A 22,353-nucleotide genomic window follows, 5' to 3' on the forward strand; every position below is an offset into this window, starting at 1 on the left:
AACAGTTTCAAGAAGCAGAAGGATCACCAAAGAAGACTTGGACTCTAATAAATGAATGCCTGAATAAGCAAAAAACAACAACAACGCATTTCCTAAGACCATGATGAAGCCAGATGAAATACTTTCAACATCGCAACAAGAAGTAGCCAACACGCTCAACGATGTTTTTGCAGGTATTGGAGAGGTAACCAAAGAGAAAACCTACAACCGGTCAACTATCGGCAGAGATAATTACAAAAAATACCTACCTTCATCATCTAGCTCCTCTATGTTTCTGTCACCCGTCTCTGAAGACGAACTCCTGAAGACTGTATAAGCCATGAAAAACGGTCACTCCGAAGGTCCAGATGCATCGTCAACTTACTTCATCAAGAAGACCATGGATTGTTGTGTCAGCATTATCGCACATGTTATTAATTCTTGCTTTAAGGACGGAATCTTTCCCACTGTTTTCAAGTCGGCGAGGGTTATACCCCTCCACAAAGTTAGCGACCCCAAGCAGCCTTCGAACTACCGCCCTATCTCTATTCACTCTGGTTTTTCGAAAATTATGGAGCGTTGGATCTACAACAGAGTAATGAATTATCCGACTAAGTCTAATTTCTTCATCATGCAACAGTTTCGATTCAGGCTTGGGCACTCTACCGAACATGCTATACTGGTTTTACAACAATTTCTAAATGATGCAGTGGACCGGGACGAAACACCAGCTACATTATTTGTGCATGTGAAGAAAGCATTTGATACGATTTGTCATCTGATTATTCTGAGTAAGCTAGACAACTGCGGAATAAGAGACATTGCTCTCTTACTCATCCAGTCTTACCTTACTGGTAGGAATCACTTTGTGGATGGAGGTACAGTAAGATTGGTAAAAAGCCAATGTTCAGGATAAATAGGAGTACCGCAAGGTTCAATTCTTAGACCACTACTGTTTCTAATATATGTCAATGACCTAATGGACGCAATTGCAGGTGATGGACTTGCTCTACTATTCGCAGACGACACGGCTAGTTCCGTCACAGGTACAGATGAATCATTGGTCAAAAATCTGTCGTAGCCTAATGAAGCTATTGCAGTTGTTTGCTGACAACCGCACCGTTTTGAATTCATCAGGGATCCATTTTATCATCTTTTCTCGACTTTCTCATGCCCTGCTGTCGCTTTCTCAAATTCTGTCCATTTTAACGGAGAACTAGTTACCATAAACAATAAGTAGAACAACAGGGAAATTTTTATACAAGACAGTGGAACGCAACTTTAAATGAATATTTCGACCCTATATCCAAGGGCCGTCCTCAGCAACACCAACGAAAGAATGAAAAACAATACAAAAGAAACTTACATTAAAATTCAATCATTAAAACTGAAAAGAGTTTTTAAAAAAAATTTAAAACAGCGCTATTATCATTACTTCAAGGAAGTTCAACCAGGACTAGTACACCAAGCGAAGTGGACAGAGAACAATTCATTCAAATGGAATAAAAATACTTATAGACAAGCTTTTAAAGCTAATCTCGCCTTCTTGGCAGCCAGCCTAGATGGTCTATTTGTAAAGGGTTGAGCGGAGTTATTTACTGTTTTTTTTTAATTTAATTAGTTAAATCATTTTTAATTAAGTTTGTGTATAGGGCATTAAGCGAATATTCCCCCAAATCTCTATTTAAAGAAATATTACTATTTATTTTGATTTTAATTTCAATTGCCTCTCGAACAACCTGTTTTATGCCTAAATCATTGCTAATAAGGCGAGTTTCTTGAAAAAGCATTTTATGACTAGGGTTATCGTGTATATGAATTCTTAAAGCAGAATCAAAGGAAATATTTGTACTATTAGAATTTAAAGCTTTAGTTATGTCATCTTTGTGTTGTTATAGGCGGTTTTTCTAAATTTTGATGGGTTCTACCAACATAAAATGGCCACAGTCACATGGTACTTGATAAACCCCTCTTTGGCGAGTAACTGGGGTTATATCTGTGATGTAAGATTCAGAGCAAATGTTTAGGGTACGATCAACAAGAGATGTAACAACACCTCTTTTAACTTGTGGGGGTGATTAGATTTAAAATGTAGATATCTGTTATTTTGTGTGGGTTTTCTGTAAATTGTAAAATCCAGTTGATCAATGTTACGCATGATTAATACATCCAGAAACGTTAATTTATTTGCAGTTTCAATTTCTAAGGTAAATTGTAAATTTTGGTCATATGTATTAAGGTGATCTAGAAAGCCCCAAAGATCATTTTCCCCATAATTCCAGAGCGATATTACATCATCCATATAACGCCCCCAATAGAATTATGGGGGAACCCTCTTTAATGATTTTCTTTTTTGTTGTATAATGTATTATAGTGTTTAACTTTTAACTTTTGTTGTGAGTGTAATTAGTTTTAAAATTAAGAGAACTTGAACACTTGGGAGGGCACAAGAACCGAAGAGAAAATGCGAAGATAGTTCTACGAGGTTTTGGACAGAGCGGTAAATGAGTTTGAACAGTGTTTTACTGTCCAGCTGGCAGTACTAGAAGCAACACGATCCTTTAACCCCAAATCTCAAGACTTCATGAACAAAGATTCACTTCTCGAGATCGTGACATACTTCGATAATGCTTCGATAATACATAGATATTATAGAGCTGAAGAGTCAAGCTTTGATAGCTCGTGCATATGTGTCGTAGTTTCCACAGGAACCGGCAAATGCTTTAAATCTTTTCGAAAGCCTAGGAGGATTGAAAGAAGCTTATTCTGAGGTTCTTGAGATCATGAGGGTAGTCCTCACACTCCCGCTCACAACATGTTCAAATGAACGATTTTTCTCTGTGTTGACATTTGTGAAGGACTACCTTCGTACAACATTGGACAACAAGCGACTTTTGCATTTGCTCCTTATGTTCTCTGAAAAGGCTGCAGTGATGGAGCTCGATTTTTAAAGGCTTGTGGATGACTTCGCAAAAATGAAGCCACGGAGATATCCATTGGTTAAGTAACTGTACGTAATTTTCAGTTTTATTATTTGTGGTATATGTTCTCTCATTTAACGATTTTTCGGCCCCTAACCAGGCTGTAAAAAGTAAAATTTAGATAATGTACGAAACAGAGTAATTATATTTTGGGTCTGAAGGGGGCCAAAAATTGATCTTTGCTTCCCCCCCTGAGGCTTTCTGAAATGGCAACACTGTTTGTTCCCCGACGCTGCCTGGCTGGGCAACAAGTTTGCTACTTGTCCTTGCTATTTGTCCTAAATCCTTAGAATATATTCCACTCAAAATGACCAAAAGGTAAAAATGTGCCTCAAGTCGAGACATAGCCGATGGAGAATGAGGGAAATTACATAACAGCAAATTTCACAACTAGCTTATTCTTTATAGATATATTTTCATAGAAACAGTTGACGTTCTAATTGTTATTGAAACTTAAATGATTTGAAGAATTTAAATGGAGAGATCCAGGACCTCCTCCTTCCCCCTAAATCCCCATTATTTTGGTTTTGCAAATGTAGAAATATCGTACCTTGTTTAAACTGAAATTATGAAAGGATCTCAAATCCGAAAAATCAAGCACAGTCCAATCCAAGTACTGACTCAGTTCAAAACATGACAAGTACTGATTTAATCTCAAGCAGGGCTAAATCCCAAACCAGTGTAAAAATAAGTCAAGCGCTGATTGGATGGAAAGACAATCAAATTCCAACTTTTAGTACCAATTCCAACTTTCCAATTTTTTAGAATCAAATTCCAACTTTTATCAATCAATCAGTCTTTCAATTTATTTAAAGGATCAAATTTCAACTTATAGAAACAACCTTAAGTCTTCAATCAAAACTGCACAAATTGAAACATGGTTTTCCTATTTTTATACTCCGTTTATTTTATTTTTTCCAATATCCATCGTCATATTTTGTATTATACATCTGTATGGATTGGAATAATTCCCTAACACTAAAATTGTATTAGAGTTTAATGGTAAGTCAATCTAAGACTCGGTACAAAATATTTATGAGCAAATTAATATCATGCCAGCAGCTGGCCTTAGTGCTTACCGCACATTAACATTAGTGCTTAAATATTATAAACATCGAATGGTCGAATGTGTTTCAAGTGCATTTGCTTCTTGGTCCACTTTCCGCAAGTATGATACCCACCAGAGCGAGAGTTTTTTTGCACCATGTCCATCATATTTAGATCCAAATTTTAGTTTTATTATAAAAGGTTAAGGCTTGAAATAATTTAGATGACTGAAGAAAAATCTCTATCTATCTTGCTCAATTTAAGAAAAAGATTAGATATGTATTACATCCAAAGCTTGAGTAAATTTTTTATTGGGTTTCTTGGAGGCTTGGTGATTTGTTGATGTTTTTTGCTCGTGTGCGTATCTAAGATAAAGTTATGCGGCTGGTCCGTAGAATGGAGCTGTCTTCCTCTATCTTTTTTTTTTCACTTTGTATTTTCAAGTTACGTTAATTAAGTATTTCCCATCCCATGGACAAACTACTTCTATGGAGTAGATTATTAATTATATTGGATATCTAATCTAGATAAAAATTTCATAAAAAATACAAAAACAGTCCAAGTCAAGTCGGTGAACTGAATCTATGCTAAACCAAACTAAGTCCTGTTTCGCTATGAAAGTAGTTTAATCCCAACTCATTGTAAAAGATAATAGAGGAAAACTTAAAGCAATGAGACGAATCAGGTAACTCACTGCTAGAGAAAAAAAATGAAGATGCAAATGATTCAGCCAATACCTCTTCTCTCTTGACCTAGCCACAAGCAGAATAAACAAAAAATCCATGAAACAAATAAAAAGATGATCCTTAAAAACAAAAATCAAAAACTAACAGTCATCTTTTCATATGAATAATAATCAGGCCGATTTTTGTGCCCTTTTGTTAATTATTAGGAATCATTATTCATCTGAGAAGACGATTCTCTGTTTTATTTTTTGTTTTCTATTTAAAACAGAAATTTGAAACAAAGAATCGCCATCTCAGATCAACAGCAATAAGATTTTTTTCGTCTTATTTTTAATAATTTTTAATTACTGTTCATCTAAGAAGGCCTGAGTAAGTTTTGTTTCCTTTTATGGACTTTTGACTCCATTTTTTGTTCTTTATGTGCCAGACACATTTGCATGAGACATACCAAATAAAATCCTAAAATCGTGTGGTGTCCATTAAGGGGGGGGAGGCCCAAAGGTTCAAATTAGAACTTGGTAAAATTAGTTTCTGATAGATCCAAAATCTTTGGTGAAATAAAATTTGTTTTGGTAAGTAATAAAAGGGTTTGACTTTAAATAAATATACCTTGACATACAGTATTCTGAAATTCACCCATGGAAAATTTGATTTTACAATATATTTTGAAAATCTGTAATCGGGCAATGAACTATATAGCCGTGTTGCTTTTATTGCCCAAAATAGAAAAATAAATCTCTGAAGGTATTCAAAGAATCCACAAAATATGTTGCACGTTATAAGCCAGATTACATATTTTTGTTTACATGCAAACAAGATAAAACAAAACCTTAAATAAAATCCAAAATTTCAACTTGAGATCTGCTATAATATTTCTAATAGAACATTAAAAGACTATATGTTTTGTAATGTGAAATGCAACCCTTTGAATTTTTTACTTTGGCGCATCGTTCTAAAACAAAATTGTTTTTTACTCTTTGTCAAAATCTGTTACCAAAAAAAAACAAAACTACTGCAAAGCACCTTTCTGACAAATATCGTGATTATATTTCAGCACTTTCAGCACAGTGCACTCAACATCAGAAGAAAGAATATCAGTACTATTTTCCATTTTTAATTATTTTTTTTCATAAAAGATAGTCGCAATCTGGTTTTATGCTTAGCCATCAATTACACTCACTGCAAACTTTTATTTGCAGTTATCCTTCATTTTTGCACAATCCATGGAAATTTGCATGCAAATCAGATGAAATTGTGGCTTCAATATTTTGAATTCAAGTTGATATGCCTCTAAAGTGATTGATTGACTGATACCTTTATTTTCAACAATTCGCAGAAATAATAAAACAGTAAAATAAACATAGCCACTGAGAGTGCAATTGAGTTTTGCAAAATAATTCAGATCAAAAATCATATGGCCATAAAAATAATTCTAATAAAGGAAAACATTTTTTGACAAAAATGACAGACAGACAAACTAACCTAGATAAACATTGATTAATATTCCCAGTTTGTCTGTTAAAATAGTCTTTGCGTTGAGACTTCCTGACCCACGTAATGATACTGCAACTTCACAATTATTTTCGTTAATGGTCCATGATTCAAGAGTTTGAAACAATTAACAAAGACCTATTTAAAGAAAGACCTGGGAAAAGTTTTGGAAGAGATGGATGACCATAAAATCTCTTATTTTAAAACCCTTATGGTTTTCCTATAATTCTATGTGACTCTCGTGCCTTCACTATTTTTTGGATTAGAAATGAAAGTTATTTTCGTTCCCTGTACACACTCCCTCAGAAAATATTTATGGACACTGAAGGTTTAGCATCATCATATTCAGCGGAAGTAAATTCGGGAGGGGGGCAATTGCTTCCATAGATCCCCCCCTAAATTTGGAAATATTCTCGTGAAGGCATTTTTCATTGAAAAATGCCTTCATTTTTCTTTCGTATTTTCATTGATAAAATTTTAAAAAGTAACAAAATTAGTGACAACGCTTCCTCTAGCAGATACATCTCAGTCTTTAACAGACACCTGTCAAGCTTACACAATTTCTGAAGTATATAATTGCCAGTTTTTTTTTAATTAACTGTAGAACACCCCAATACGGACTGAACTAATTTTTGATAAGAATATTCGCCTGGTTTATCCAATGGTTAGCGGCAACTTAATTATATTTTGGAGGGAGAAATATATTATAAAGAACGAAAATGAAAACGTATTGTGGTGGTAAAGTATTGATAAGTTTTACCTTATATCACTACCTGCATCGCTGTTTTGATCATCAGCTTTAACACTTGAAATTAAACTTCTTCTTGAAATAGTTCTATCATTTGGAACATTGCAGTTACAGAGATCAAGAGTTTTTACTACGGTCTTATCAGCAAGTAGGTTTATAATCGAAGATTCTGAACCAGCATCTATTTCGTAATCCAAACTAACTGACTCACTATTTTCACTTGTATATAAGCTAATTGCTGCTGCTATCTCCTCTATCTCGTGATTCTGATCACTTTCTGACTGTTCTAAAATTGGCTTAGATCGCTCTGGCGAATAATTTTTGGTTACTGGAGAAATAGAGGAATAAAAAGATTCACTATTGCTCATACTCTTGTTTTCTTCCCAGGCAGCCTTAGTTATCGTAATTGTTGGGTTTTTTATATTGGGGGATGTGACTGAATCAACTTCGTAGCAGTGATTGAAAATGTGACCAATCCTGTTATTCTTGCTTGTTATGATACCCATACTCGATTACAGGGGACCAGGAGAGTAAGGGAGACGTCGGAGTAAAAGGTGCTTCCCTAAATCAAAACAGATTATTTAGTTATATTTCTTAGCATAATCACAAGGGTTTGTTTGTCAAGTTGTTTTACCTGAGTAATAGCTCGATAAGTTAGATCCAGTTATAGGATAAAAATTTTAGAAATATTCAAATTAATAAAACGAAATACTCTGAAAAGTAAAGGTAAAATCAAACATTTCTTGGCAAAGAAATATAGGTAGTAGCCAAAAAGTAGATTTTGGTTTAAAAAAAAAGAAAAGATACATAGAAACTGTTTTTTATGGTGAATCCAAGTGTGTTAAGTTTATTGAGCTTAGATCTATTCATCAAAAGCTAATAGCGAAAGACATTTTGTATAATAGAAAAAAAGGACTAAGCTAGCTGCAAAAAGGGTGATGTTTTTGACAATTGCACTATCATATCAGCACATCTGAGAACTTTTGAGAAGGGATTTCAATAAGGGGCACCAATTGGGGTAGGGGCAGTTACTCCCCCATAATTTTGAAATTACCCTTTATTGAGGTTTTGTTTTAAGGGAAATGACTTTGTTTTTGAATTTTCATTAAAAAATTGAAAAAACATCAAACTTTTCCCCTTCCTATGTTTTGAAAATGCAGCTTGCTCCCACCCTCTACATTTTCTGCGTCGGCATAATGAAATCTATAAATTTCTTACCCCAAAATTTTTAACTTTCAATGAGAGGTCCTATAGGTAAATGTGAGGAGAGGTAGCTTTCCCCCTAACCTTCCTTTGTTCTGCATATATTTGGATTAAACATTCAATGTGGGTGCCGTGGAACGACAACTACCCAGTCGATTACAGCTTTTTGCAGTAATCAATGGTAAGTAGAGTGACAATTGTCAATAGAAACCAAAATTTACAAAACTGAATTTGATTATAAAAATGTATTATTGATAAAATTATTTACATATAAAAGTATAAATTCTTTTTTTACATGGAAAATTCTCATTACTTTGAAATTTACCGTCAATAGTTATTTGAACGGTAATATTTGCATAATTATAGGAAAAGGTGGAAATAGATTAAATTCCACTGTGAAATTCAATGTTTCAAGCCCACGTCTATAAAACATTAAATTTTGTGCCTAGTGTTATATTTGGGCTTACCCTGAATTTGATTTTCAAAGAAAGAGGAACTACATCTCGATTTTTTTTTCTTTTTTTCTTTTTTTTAGTAAAAATTATGAGTGACATTGTATAATCCAAAATATGACATTGAATAATAATATAATGACATTGTATTAAAATATGACACTGTATAATCCAAAATTCTCATTTTCATCTATCAGCCGTTTCATCTCAAGTTTGATCTTTTCAATGCTTCAATAATGTAACTATTACACAATAGCAATATGATAAAAGTCGAATTTTAATTGCAATGATACTAGATTGAGCAGGCCTATTTATTTTAAATTGTTTCAAAATCCATGGCATCCCTCCAATGGTGATCTAAAGTGGAATTGCCATATTAGCGTGGGTGAAAAGCGTCAAAAAACACCAGAATACTTCTGTGTTCGAGGAAAGCACCAAAATTAGCTGAGATGTTCTTTCGAGCATGCTCTTTAATATGGCTTGATTATTAAACGAAATTTTTCCTCGGAACGCCGCTAAGTGGTTTGAAATCTAATATGGCAGACCAAAATACGAGTTTGTCAAAATGCAAAAACACGGTCGTTCAAAAAAGCTATTATGGGGTAATTTATAGTAGATGTTCTGAATAAGAGCTTAAAATAACCTAAGTTGTACCGTAATGCCGCTAGGTGCCTCAAATCAAAATGGCGGAAGAAAATACGAGTTTATCAATATGAGAAATTGGCAAACCAAGGTAAGTCGTTGATGCTGCTGCAGCAACAGTATTACTACTACTACTACTACTACTAACAACTCACCGTAGCACCAAGCCGCCTGAGGCCAACACAGCTACGCACGATCCTCCTCCACCCCAATCTATTCAAAGCCTCCCTTTTTACTCCCTTTTTTACAGTATTACTACCTAGTGCAAATATGACAGGCGCCAACTCTTTCTTACGACAATTAAAGACGACCACCTTGCTTTTGCTGGAGTTGAATTCTAGGCCTTTGTTAGCATAATCGTTAGACAAAACTCTGAAATTACTCTCTATGCCACTGACGGATTTACTCAGATTTAAAATATCGTCTGCATAATTAACAAGAGACAAATCAATTCGACGAAAAATAAAGCACGTTTTCACCGTCTTCTGAGCCTCGATGATACTGTCATTATAAAGAGGCGGTGATGATAAAGCCCCTTGGCGAATGCCTTTTCGTACTGGTATGAGGAAATCGGATACTGTCGGGCTCTGGTTTTTTAGTACCCTTACTCTAACCTTCAACTTAAAATACATGTAGCAATTATAGATCTGTCAAGACCTCTCTTAAACGCAGAGACAAGCAGTTGTGATGGATACCCAAATCAAAAGCCCCGCGGATGTCGTGGCCTGCAAGTACCACGGTTTCTCCTTTAGCGTGTGCATCCAACAAAACATTAGACAATAGGCTATGCACGTGCTCGTGGCTAATATTTCTCCTGAAACCGAACTGCGTACTACAAACATACTTTATCTCCCCAATAACTAATAACTCCATCAATTTACAAAAAACGGGAGCAACGGTTATTGGGCGGTAAGAACAACATTCAGATGGGTCTCAACCTTTCTTGATGACAGGGGTGATTACACCGGTACAATAAATATCTGGCCCTAGACCGCAACTAAAAATCATTTGGAGCATAAGTGCTAGATGTACTGTTAACAGTTCACTACCGAGAATCAGATGCATACCACAGATATTATCTACTCCTTTAGACTACTTCTTTTTTAGTTTACGGATAACCGAAAGAACATCCGACACACTCACTACGTGGCCAAGATCCGGTTCCAAAGATTCTAAACAGAGATCAAGATCTCTCTCAAACGTACATTCCAATTCAGGATCAGGTGAAGCAAACTCGCTCTGGAAATAACTATTCCATTCACTTTCACTACTTACTTACTTACTTTACCTTCGGCGGGAACCAGACGATGAACTGTCCTGCCCGGCACCAAAGGATCTTGGGATGACTTCCGACGACCACTTGGACCTATCGACTGCAGCTTCTCTGGCGATCTTCAGCCAGTCTTTGTCCCATCTCGAACCGTGTCTCCTGAATCCTCCCCACGGTTCCAGGTCCTCCTTGTATTTCTGCCACAGGTTCTTCTTTTGTCCTCCTGGTTTACGTTTCCAGGAGGGGGCTGCTTCGAAGATAAGGGCGTATCGACATATCGTGCCTTTGGGTCGGCGCAATGTGTGGCCGAGGACCTTCAGGCGATGCCTTTTAATGATAAGCGATAGCTCTTCTGATTGGCCACAGCGACTCCTTACTTCACTATTGGAAATCCTGTCCCATCTCTTAATGCGGAGGATGTAACGAAGGCAGCGGTGGTAGAAAAAATCCAAAGTTCTCGCATTTTCAGTCTTGATCAGCCATGTCTCGCAAGCATACAGTAGTACTGCTCGAACAGTTGCACCATAGATTCTGACTTTTGTTTTGGTTGAGATCTCTCGTCTGGTCCATAATGCTTTTTTCAGACTAGTAAACACTCCCCAGGCTTTTGCTATGCGGGCAGAAGTATCCCTTTCAGCTCCACCATCTGGTGTTATGATAGAGCCAAGATACATGAATTCCTCAACGCTTTCTATTGGCTCACCGTCGAGGGTAACTTGGCAAGGAGCAGGTTGGTTGAGAGCCAATACTTTAGTCTTTGCGCCGCTGATGGCCAGTCCGATGCGCTTTGAGACCTCGTAGGTATCGTCGATCATGCCTTGTAAGCTGTCGGCGGTAGTTTCCAGCTCAGCAACATCGTCTGCAAAGTCCAGATCTGTCAGGGGCTGGAGGAAACCATCTATTTGTCTGAAGACTATTCCGTTGTGGTTTCTCAGTGCAGTATACATGATCCAGACTTTCGCGCAGTTGAATAATATAGGTGAAAGGGGGCATCCCTGCTTTACCCCGAACTCCACTGGAAACTTAGGGGTGTCATTGCCGGAAAAACGGACGCAAGTCTCGGTGTCCTTATACGCACTTCGGAGTACCTCAATGATCTCCTGTGGCGCACCGTCTTCAGCCATAATTCTCCATAGCTCCTCTCTGATGAGAGAGTCGAAGGCAGCAGCAAAGTCAATAAAGGCGATGAGAAGGGGTAGATGAAACCTGGTGTACTGCTGAAGGATGAGGCGAATCGTCAATATCTGTTCTGGACAGCCTCTGCCTGGTCTGAAGCCTGCTTGTTCAGGACGGGTTAACTTGTCACGTGCGTCTTTGAATCGATTCAAAAGAATGACGCAGAAGATCTTCATGGCATGGTCGATCAGGGAGATGCCTCTATAGTTTCCGCAAATGGCCTTATCTCCTTTTTGTATAGCGGAACGAGGACTGATACTTTCCAGTCTTTTGGGAAGGTCTTTGTCGTCCACACCTGGACAAAAAGGTCGGTTAGGCGGCATAGTAGAGTTGGTGAGGACTTGAACATTTCAGAAGGGATACCATCCTCTCCAGGAGTTTTATTGTTTTTCATGCACTTCAGCGCTTTTTGTACGTCCGCAATACTTGGCGGATCGAGGTTTACTGCGTAGGGCTCTCTAGCAGCACTTGAGAAGGCAGGTAGATCTCACGGGGGTTTGACAGGGTTCAGTAGCTTAGAAAAATGCTCTCGCCAGCGTTTCATGCGTCCTTCTTCTGTTCGGATGAGTTCTCCAGACTTATCTTTCAGTGTTTCAACCTTTACAGGAGCTTTTCCAGTCACTTCTTTAGGTAGTTTTAACACTTTCCTGCTGTTATGGCGCCTGGACGCTTTTTCCAACTCATTCGCCAGATCTGACCAGTACTGTTCTCTGGCCTGTTTCAGTGACTGTTTAACTGCTTTGCGGGCTACTTTTAAGGGTTCTTTTGCACCTCCCACAAGGGGTTGCTTCTTCTCAACTAGTTCTATGGTGTGGTCAGAGATCCAGGCTCGCTGTTTTTGTTTTTTTGGCCAAGCACCTCCTCAGCTATGTCCTGTGTCGCAATTTTTATCTGCGCCCATTCTTCATCGACGAGTGAGAGACGATTCAAGGCTTCGAACCGGTTGCTTAGCTTTAACTCGAAGTCGGCTTTGATTTCCGGGCATCTTAGTTTCGAAACATCAAAGCGCTTCCCTGCCTTCTGTCACTTCTGCCTACTAAGGCGGTAACGGACTTTGCAAGTGAGGAGATAGTGATCAGATCCATTTAAAGATCCTGTGTCTGCTCCTCTGCATACCCGGGAATCTGTGCAGGAGCTCCTCCATCTTCTGCTGACTAAGATGTGGTCAATCTGAGCCGTTGTTACGTCATTGTTCGGACGCCATGTTACGAGGTGGAGGCTCTGTGCTCAAAGAGAGTGTTTGTGACGCATAGGTTGTTGTATCTGTAAGAGCCTTTCTCCATTGATGCATCTGTCACCAACGGTGTGGCGGCCAATAACTGCTGCTGTGTCGGGGTCTACTCTGCCAAGCCGGGTGTTCCAGTCTCCAGCTACAAAGAGCATGTCACGCCTTGGAGTCTTGTCGATTATTCTTTGTAGGTCCTAATAAAAGATATATTTGACCGCTTTACTAATGTCCCCTATCGGAGCGTACATGGCTAGTATGGTTATGTGGCCAATTTGGCCTCTCAGTCTGATCATGGCGATCCTTGGTGACACTGGCTCCAAAGAGGTGATGCATGATGCAGTAGGACCGTCTATTAGGAACCCAACTCCTTGCTGGCTGGAACCATCATTGGGACCCGAGTTATAGAACTGGAATGAGTCCGTTTCAGAAACGGTCAACTTTTTGGACAGAACATCATTAAGTCTTGTTTCTGACAGACAACAAACGTTGATTTTATACTTTTGCAACTCCCTTGCAAGGAGCAGTTGCATGGATACCAGCTTGCAGCTGCGAACATTCCAAGTACCAATATTCAGATGTTTTCTTGATCGGGCGGCTTGCATACTTGTTGGGCCAGGCACCACCCTGACCTGGTCCACTTCGACTACCACGAACGCCGTACTAGTAGTATCTCTCTGCATTTGATCTTCCATATACATAGGTGTTTCATAGGATTTAACTTAACCAATGGCTCCCCAGACCCTTGGCGCCCCGTTGCGTTAGCCATTCTATTTGTCGGGCTAGGCTACTAATAGAATGTTACACCACTCCACCGCTGTGAGGCGCAACTTAGGGCTCTCCTCCCGGCTCGCTAGGGACGGGGGCGTGAATCCTCGCTCCGAGGCCCCAACCATAGCTTGGGAGCACTCGTGCTTATCAGGCCCTGATTCCCGCCTAGGAGGTCGGGAGGTTGGAGTGGTCACTTTCACTAGGGGAGGATTCGTTACTGAGCGCTTTTGAAGATCGATTCTTCTTGATGAATTTCCAAATTTTATTTGGATGGACTCATAGGAACTCACTGTTTTCCTCAATCACACGAGAGCGATGCAAGGCGAGACATTTGGAGAACTGCCGCTTTGTATACAATCAGGCGTTGCTTACAACGCCTTGTTTAGGACGGCCCGAATCAATCCACACACTATACCACATTTTAGCTTGTTGACACGTATTAACCATAGCTTGGTTTTCTGACCATCCTGGAACTTCTGACCCAATTCTCACTTTACGAACAGGAACCGTGGCTTTTTTCTGCACAGCGCAAGGCGTGAGTTATTTCACTACAGTAGATATTTAGAAGTATTTGTTTCTCATCACATGCAATCGGCGAGCTTTGGAGTAGTAGCTGGAACGGGACTTTAATCTTTTCCAGGATTCCGTCACACACAGACCTGAACAAGGCTAAATTAGCTTTTTGCCATTCAGTCTTCTGGAACCACTTTTTCTTTTTTGGAGTATCATTTGGGGTATTATTCAGGAGGTCATTAATAATGAAGGTATTAGCCACTGGAAGGTGATCAGAAACACAGAAGCCGATATCAACCTCACAGTCACCGTGAATCCTCAAGTCGGGAGAGCCGTGCAGAAAGTCGAGCGAGGACGTGGAACCGGAATTACGCACATACGTGAAGTCTACTCTGTTTCTCAGTACCCGCAGACTTGGGCAGGCACCAAGCAGGATTTGACCACTCGGATCATTAGCATCAGAGAGGTTAGAGTTCATATCTCCGGCAATAATACATGAAAGTTTTTCCACCGCGCATAATGTAGCAACAGCGGCTACTTTTCCACAAGAAATATTAAACTTATTGTCAGATTGGACATTCCTGTAGTTCGTTGGCATATAGACTGAGACCACAACAGTATTTTCAATTTTCACTGCAATATAAAAGTCCGCTTCTTTAAACGCTAAATTTGTCAACTCTAAATTCCTGAGACCTTTAGAATTTTTTTTCAGTATATTCACGAAATTAGCTTGAACATTCAATGGGCTATTAAATTCGAGCTTATTGATTATCAAACCGTATTTCAGCTCCGGTAGATATTTAAGCTTATTTGATCCATTAATTTAATTGGATTTTTCATCATTTAATTTTTTCTTTTTACTTTGTATACTGCTATATTTGCCAATCATGTTTATACTAGGTATTTGTTCCACTTTTTTTTTTAACTTTTATTATTTTTTATTAATCAAAAAACTTTTTACACCAAACAAGTTTTTCAAAAAAAAAGTAAAGAACTCCATTAAACCAAAAATGAACAAAAATAAAATCAGACAATCTACCAAACATACAAATATCACAAATCAGCATCAATAAATAAATGAAACCAAAAACGCACAGAAATTAAAATAAATAACAGAGTCAAATTCAAAACGAGCCGAAAATAATGAGTAGGGTTCAAAACCCCTATCAAACAGTTCGTGGTAACAAACTGTCAGTACTGAACCAGCTTTCATTGAGTAAACATACTGTGACCGAATTGACCTGTGTTCACCTTTGGTGCCAAACTAATTGGTGTTGAAATAGACTGATATTAGTGGATTATATAGAATCTTTCGGATTATATTATGGAATCTTTGGAACATTATTTCTAATACATTTTCCACTGAGGTTCTTACCTTACATAAAGATAAGGTGCTTTTACTTTTGTCCTCTCCTTAATAGGAAATGCCTGCATTTAAAGAGTTTGATATCGCGTTAGCTAACTTCAAAAATTATCCTCATTGGCCAGTAAAGATACTCAAAGTGTCCAAGGATAGTAAGGGAAAGCCATCATATTTGGTATTTTGCTATGGGACACATGATGAATACAGACTTGTTGAAGCCAACATGTCAGAATATAATCCAAGCGTCAGCCGAACTTCAACGAAACATACTCCAGGTGTAAAGGCTGCATTTGGGGAATTGAAGAATTCGCCCGATATTTATAAATCCCTTTCCAAGGCATATAATGCATTAACAATTAAGGAATCTAATACAGAAGAATGTGCTTCGTTAATGGATAAAGTCACAAACTAAGCGAGACTAAATGCGAAATATTACTAAGAAGGTTAATGAGAGGTTGTCGGAGGCTGATTCATTCCGTTAGTCATCCCGTGACATTATTTGTCAAATATATGACGCGATTGCTCTTTCTTAGCAACCAAAATTTGAAAAAATCGAACAGTCGCTTAAAACTCTTCGGAACCATATTATAAATCAAGAAAAGAAAATCATGAAAATTGAGATGAAACTAGATGCATTTGAACAAGAAGTGCTACTTGTTTCGCTAATTTTGCATGGTGTTAAGCAGCAGTCGGGATCTGACCTCCAAGTAACAATCTTGCAAGTTTTCGTAACCAAAATGAACCCGACTGAAATAGATGTTATCTAAATTAGGAATATCTACAGATTCAAAATATCTGCTACTTTAACTGATATCTCCCTTTCGACAAAGCCCCTCCTGTTTTAGTTAAATTTGTGAATAGTGATATAGTGAAGAAAGTCTTCAAAGTAAAAGCCAGTTTAGCTTCAAGTGGAATTTTCCTATTGGAAGCATTGACAAAGAGGCGACGTAAGATCCTGTATGCCGCAAAGGACAAATTTGGCCATAGATATGTTTGGACTGATCGTGGGCAAATTTTGGCAAGACCTAACGGTGAAAGTGTCACTAGAAAAATTCATACTCTAGTCGACTGTGTCTAAAAATAAGTTTTTTTTTTTTTTTTTTTTTTTAATATTTTTAGTATCTTGCCAATCATATATTATGTGTATTTTACTTATTTTTTTTTTTTTTTTTTCCTTGTGCGTATCTGTCTAAGGATTTACTTTCGTTCCAAGTAACTTATGTTATCAGATTATATGAAACTTTCTTTAATTCTAGCAACGAAATGCTTTTAGATGTACCCGGTTACAAAATGGAGCGACTAAATCGCAGAAGGATGGCAAAGGGTGGTCTAGTAATGAATATTTCTGATGTTCTTCCCTATACTGTTCGAAGCGATCTGTCAAGGAATGATGAAGGGGTTTTTGAATCCCAGTTTATTGAAATCAAATTACAAAATAAGGTTTTGGTAATTGGTAATGTTTATATATCTCCCAGTGGATCCATCCCTTCTTTTCTTCAGGTCCTTGCTGAGGTCTTGGATTTAATAGACAGACGTCCATGTGATCTTGTAATAATGGGAGACTCTAACTTAAATCTAATTGACATGGCTTCCTCTACTACTGTGGATTTTCTCTCAGATTTGCTTGCTGCTGGGGTTCTACCAACAATCTGTATTCCCACACGTGTAACTGATAAGTCAGCGTCTTTAATTGAGAACATTTTTTCGTCTCTTAATTTGGTTCGGAATTCTGTAGTGAGTGATACTTCAGACCATTTTCCTGTATTTTCCAGTTTTAACCTTGAAAAAACATTGAATAGGGACACTCAAGCATCTGCTTTAGCTTCTTTTAGGTTTGGTTTGAATGAATTGATCCGCCTTAGATCCCATTTAGCTAAGAGGACATGGAATATTTTTTGTGAGGATAGTGCCTTTTGTTCAAAGTTTGAGTCAGTGAAGGAGCCTTTATTTGACGTATCTGCCCCTATACTATATTTGACGTATATTTGAAGTCATATATACGTGACGTATCCCCCTCATATATACGTGACGTCATATATTTTTGCTATATTTGACGTATCCCCCTCTACTTTAAGGTAAAAAAGATCTGTTCCTCTTAACACATGGATGACCCATGGTATTCTAAAGAGTTGAAGAAGAAAAAATAATCTTTGGAAAGCTTTTAAGTCAGCAAAGCAATCTTTGAATGTTGCACGTCTTCAGCGATTCAAACTCTACAGGAATGTTTTCAATTCTTTATGCCGGAAGGCTAAATTCCTTTATTATTCCAAAAAATGGTCGGATTGTGGGAAAGATATTGGAAAAAGTTGGCAAGTGATAAATTCCGTCTTCAAGCATTCTTCTCCGGCTCCTTCTATCCCTCCAAGTCTTGTAGTTGGTAATGTGGTTGTTGAGGGTGTTCCATCTGTTCAAGAAGCATTTACGTCATATTTTGCCAATATTGGGAAAACCACTGCTTCTTCAGTCAGGTCATCACAGTCACAACCAGATTACAAATCTTGTCTTGGTCCGCCTTGTCTCAAATCGATGGTGTTATATCCTGCTTCTGATGTTGAAGTAGCCAGAATTGTAAATAGCTTGAAGGGTTCTTCGTCGTCTGGCCCTGACTGTATTCCAACTGTGGTAGTTAAGTTCATTCTTCCTTCAATTATTTCTCCATTGACTAAGCTTATAAATCTTTTTTTTGAAAATGGGATTTTCACCAGTTCTCTTAAGTGAGCTAGAGTAATTGTTTTATATAAAGGTGGACCAACAAATGATCCAGCCAATTATTCGTCCTATATCTTTGCTGTCTGTTTTCAGCAAAATTTTTGAAAAGACCATGCTTTCCCGTCTACTTGCTTTTCTAGAGGCTAAAAGATTTTTTCATGATTTTCAGTTTGGCTTCCGAGGTAAACATTCTACGGAGCATGCGTATGTAACTCTTTCAAATTTTCTCCACCCCGTGCTTGACTCTGGTTTGATTCCTGCTGCTATATTCCTAGATGTCCATAAGGCTTTTGACTCTTTAACTCATGAGATTATTCTGTATAAGCTATCACACAATGGTTTAAGAGGACAGGCTCATAAAGGGTTTGATTCCTATTTGTCAGATAGAACTATCTCCGTAGATTCCCTTTCCACTTTTCGTCTGAAGTTGAGTTTGGTGTTCCTCAAGGCGCTGTTCTTGAACCGTTTCTGCTTTTGATTTATTTTAATGACCTTATAGTTGCGGTTAAGAAACAAAAACCTGCAGTTTGCTGTCACCTATGTCATCCTGAATCTTTCAATGCTAAAAAAATCCATCGTTTTCGCGGGATGTGGACACTCTCGTTGCTTTCGCTGGTGACAGTACCATTGGTACTGTAGTAGGAACTGAGTCTGCGATACTTCCCGAATTAGTTGACTTTTTTGAGAAAGTCGTTCTTTGGTTTGATGTAAATTGCCTTGCCCTAAATGTTGCTAAGTCAAGTTTTTTTATTTTTTCCCGTATTTATCTGGCGTGCCCTGAGTCCTGCATCCTCCTTTTTTGGGGGGGGGGGAGAGGATCTCTTAAAATCGCTTTTAGTCTGGGTCTTTTAAATATAGTTTTTTTTATTTGTTTTTGTATGTGTTGAGTCTTTGAAAGGTTGAAATACATTATATTGAAAATACTTTTCTTCTCTTTTTTTAGTATTTGTGTCATTTCTGTTTTTCCCCTGTTTTTTTTTCCTGGCCATAGAAAGTTACGGGAGATTCTATTTTCAAGTGTTTTTGTCGTAAATTTATTGGTTGAATAAATTTATTGATTGATTGAACTGTAAGTAAGGAGCGACCCGGCTCAATAGTAACCAAAACTCTAAAAAACAGACTTTTGATGCCTATAGATAAATCAAAAGAATTAGATTTTTATGCTGATTTCAAATATATAAGTTTCATCAAATTTAATCTAACCAATCAAAGTTTTAACAGTCAAAAGTAGCAGTCAAAATTTTAGTCTTAACAGTCAAAAGTGACGCGCCGGATTAAATTTGCCGGATTTTCGAAAAAAGGGGGAAACACACCTTGAAAGTTATAGAACCTTAATGAAACTCACATCATCAGCGTATCAGAGAACCCTACTATAGAGGTTTCAAACTCCTATCTGCAAAAATGTGGAATTTTGTAAATTTTACCAGAAGAAAGATCACGGATGCGTGTTAATTCAAAGTTTTAGTGCCCTTTTTCATTGACTTTAAAAAATGGAGGGCAACTAGGCCCCCTCCCAAGCTAATTTTTTCTCAAAGTCACCCGATCAAAATTTTGAGATTGCCATTTTGTTCAGCATGGTCAAAAATATAGTAAATGTGTCTTTTAGGATGACTTAACAGTATTAAACATATAGTATTGGTTATTGAGAAGTATACAGACGTTTTCAGGGGGGGGGATCTGGTAGCGGGGGTGGATGTCGGGGGTCATGTGAGAGGATCCTTCCAAAGAGGGAGTTTTCATGGGAGAAGGTACATTGCTATGAAAGGGGCACCGGATTTCCCAACATTATTTAAAAAAACGACCAGAAATTAAATAAAAAAAACAAGTTTTTCAACTGAACGCAAGGAGCAACATCCAAAATTAAAACGAAAAAAAATTAAAACGTATATGATTGGGTTCGCCCCTAGTCAATACCTCGCTCTTTAAGCCAAAGATTTTTTAGTACTTTGATAAGAGTTATGTATTCTAATTAACGGCTTTTGTGATAAAGGTGTCATTTTTAAAGAATTGGAACAAAATACTAACTTTAGAGTCAAGAGCTAGGTATTAACTAGGGCGCGAACCTCCCTAATATACGTATTAAAAATATATGAATATAGAAGTTTGTTACGTAAGTTAATTCGTAAGTTACGTATATTTATTACTAATAAAAACGTTCGTAAATAAAATTAAACAACTTTCGAGAAAGCCATTTAACCAAATAAAACTAAAATTTGTATGCAAATTTTGTTTTAATTATTCATGTGGGTGAGCCAAAATCAAATACCTGTATTAATTCAAAAATGTTAAAAATTAAATGAAAAACACAAGTTTTTTTAACTGAAAGTAAGGAGCAACATTAAAACTTAAAAGGAACTGAAATTATTTCGTATATGAAAGGGGCTGTCCCCTTCTCAACACCTTGCTCTTTACGCTAAAGTTAGACTCTTTCTCACAACTCTATTTTTAAAACAATAGAAAAATTCAGCGTAAAGAGCAAGGCGTTGAGGAGGGGACAGCCCCTTTCATATACAGAATAATTTCTGTTCGTTTTAGGTTTTAATATTTTTCCTTACTTACAGTTAAAAAAAACATGTTTTTTTTATTTAATGCTTTCTAAAAGCCAGAATATAATTTTCACTTTACTGAAAAAATTCAAATGAACTTACTGAAAAAAATGTGCATTGTCAGTTTAATATACATATGCTGTTATTTATTCCTCAAAGTCATAATTAATTTTTCATTTCCTAAAGTTATAAAAGTGAAAACATTTAAAAGAATTTTATCAGGAAAGTACAAATTATATTCTGGCTTTTAGAAAGCATAGGGGTTTTGAACCCTATTCATATTAATTTCTGCTCGTTTTGACTTTGACTCTGATTTTAGTTTCTGTTCGTTTTGGGTTTCATTTATAAATTGATACTGATTTGTGGTAGTGGTATGTTTGGTAGATTGTTTGATTCTATTTTTGTTTTTTGTTTTTGTTTAATAAAGGTCTTTACATTTTTTGAAAAACTTATTTTGCGGAAAAAGTTTTTTTAATTAATTTCTGTTCGCTTTATACTGACATAATCTCTTTCAGGGAAAAAGAAAATAATAATTTAAATCTTTCCGGTTTTCCTTTAAGAATTTATAGTTTAGCCTGCTAAATATATGCCAGAGAAACTTTTTCGGCAATTCTTAGCAACATAAACTCTTAAATAGTAGTGTTTAATTTAGTCAGAGACATCCCCTAGTTAACGTGATGAATAAAAGCTAATACCATTCCCAAAAACTTATATATATGCTCTTTCACACTCTTGATACATTTACACTCTTTTGATTTAGTAAAATCTTAAGAGCAGAAGTAGTAATAGAAGTAGCCCCGAAAATTTGAACTTAATACCCCCAGCTGTTCTTAATATATTGCTGAGATTTCTTATTGGCAACCAGCACACTAACAATGTCATTTGATTTAATTTTAAAGCACCATTTAGTTTTCAAGCATAATGGGCAAATTACATAACTGCAGAGGGTTGACCTACCCAATAATCCTAGAGATTTAGTAACTAGACCTTTCAGCTATGCCGCTCAAAATGGATGTCTTAAAATTTTGATTGGAAGTGTCTGGAAAATTATGAGCTAAAAAGGAGGGCTGATTGCCCTCCACTCATTTTCAACTCTTAAGAGGGCACTATAACTTTTAATTCTCAATCAAATTAGCTCCTTTAAAATATCAATGATATTACTGGCTATGGTAGAGCATCGCTGCCTATGTCCTTATATGCCCTATAGTGCTAATATGCCCTTTTAATACCTGCATGTATATAGGTTTTTCGTTTAATTGAAACTCTGCCTAAACGTTCCCTAAAAGTTTCAAAATGATGCCATTGCTGTCGTTAGTTACAGTAACCGTAGAAGCAGCATTAAATGAATATACACAGTATCTTCTGGATAGCTCAAAATCCACAACCTATGAAGGTATGAAGGTGAAATTTTCAGAGAATATTTCTGTTTGACGGATGACAACCTGCCAACCGTATGCAGGTTGTCAAAATGGTATATCACCAATATTTTAGGAATAGGGTCGTGTGTGAAATTAAAACTTACAACACTTGCTGTGGGGGATGTTGAACTAG

The 22,353-nt window shown here is 37.1% G+C and overlaps 2 protein-coding genes across 2 annotated transcripts in view; both read right to left on the reverse strand.

The window, feature by feature from the left end:
* LOC148947773 (uncharacterized) overlaps positions 1-22,353 on the reverse strand; it is a 307,493-nt gene that overhangs the window by 247,531 nt on the left and 37,609 nt on the right. The window contains exon 2 of the mRNA XM_089096004.1: positions 6,945-7,494. Within this exon, the coding sequence (XP_088952130.1) occupies positions 6,945-7,438 (494 nt within the window). The 5' untranslated portion in view covers positions 7,439-7,494. The remainder of the gene's footprint in view (positions 1-6,944; positions 7,495-22,353) is intronic.
* On the reverse strand, positions 13,098-13,595 carry LOC148947774 (uncharacterized). Its single transcript, XM_089096005.1, has one exon. The coding sequence runs from the start codon at positions 13,593-13,595 to the stop codon at positions 13,098-13,100; it is 498 nt and encodes a 165-aa protein (XP_088952131.1).

Source organism: Artemia sp. Qi Xiang Cuo, chromosome 10 (genome assembly GCF_049724085.1).
Source record: "Artemia sp. Qi Xiang Cuo chromosome 10, ASM4972408v1, whole genome shotgun sequence".
NCBI classification, from domain to species: domain Eukaryota; kingdom Metazoa; phylum Arthropoda; class Branchiopoda; order Anostraca; family Artemiidae; genus Artemia; species Artemia sp. Qi Xiang Cuo.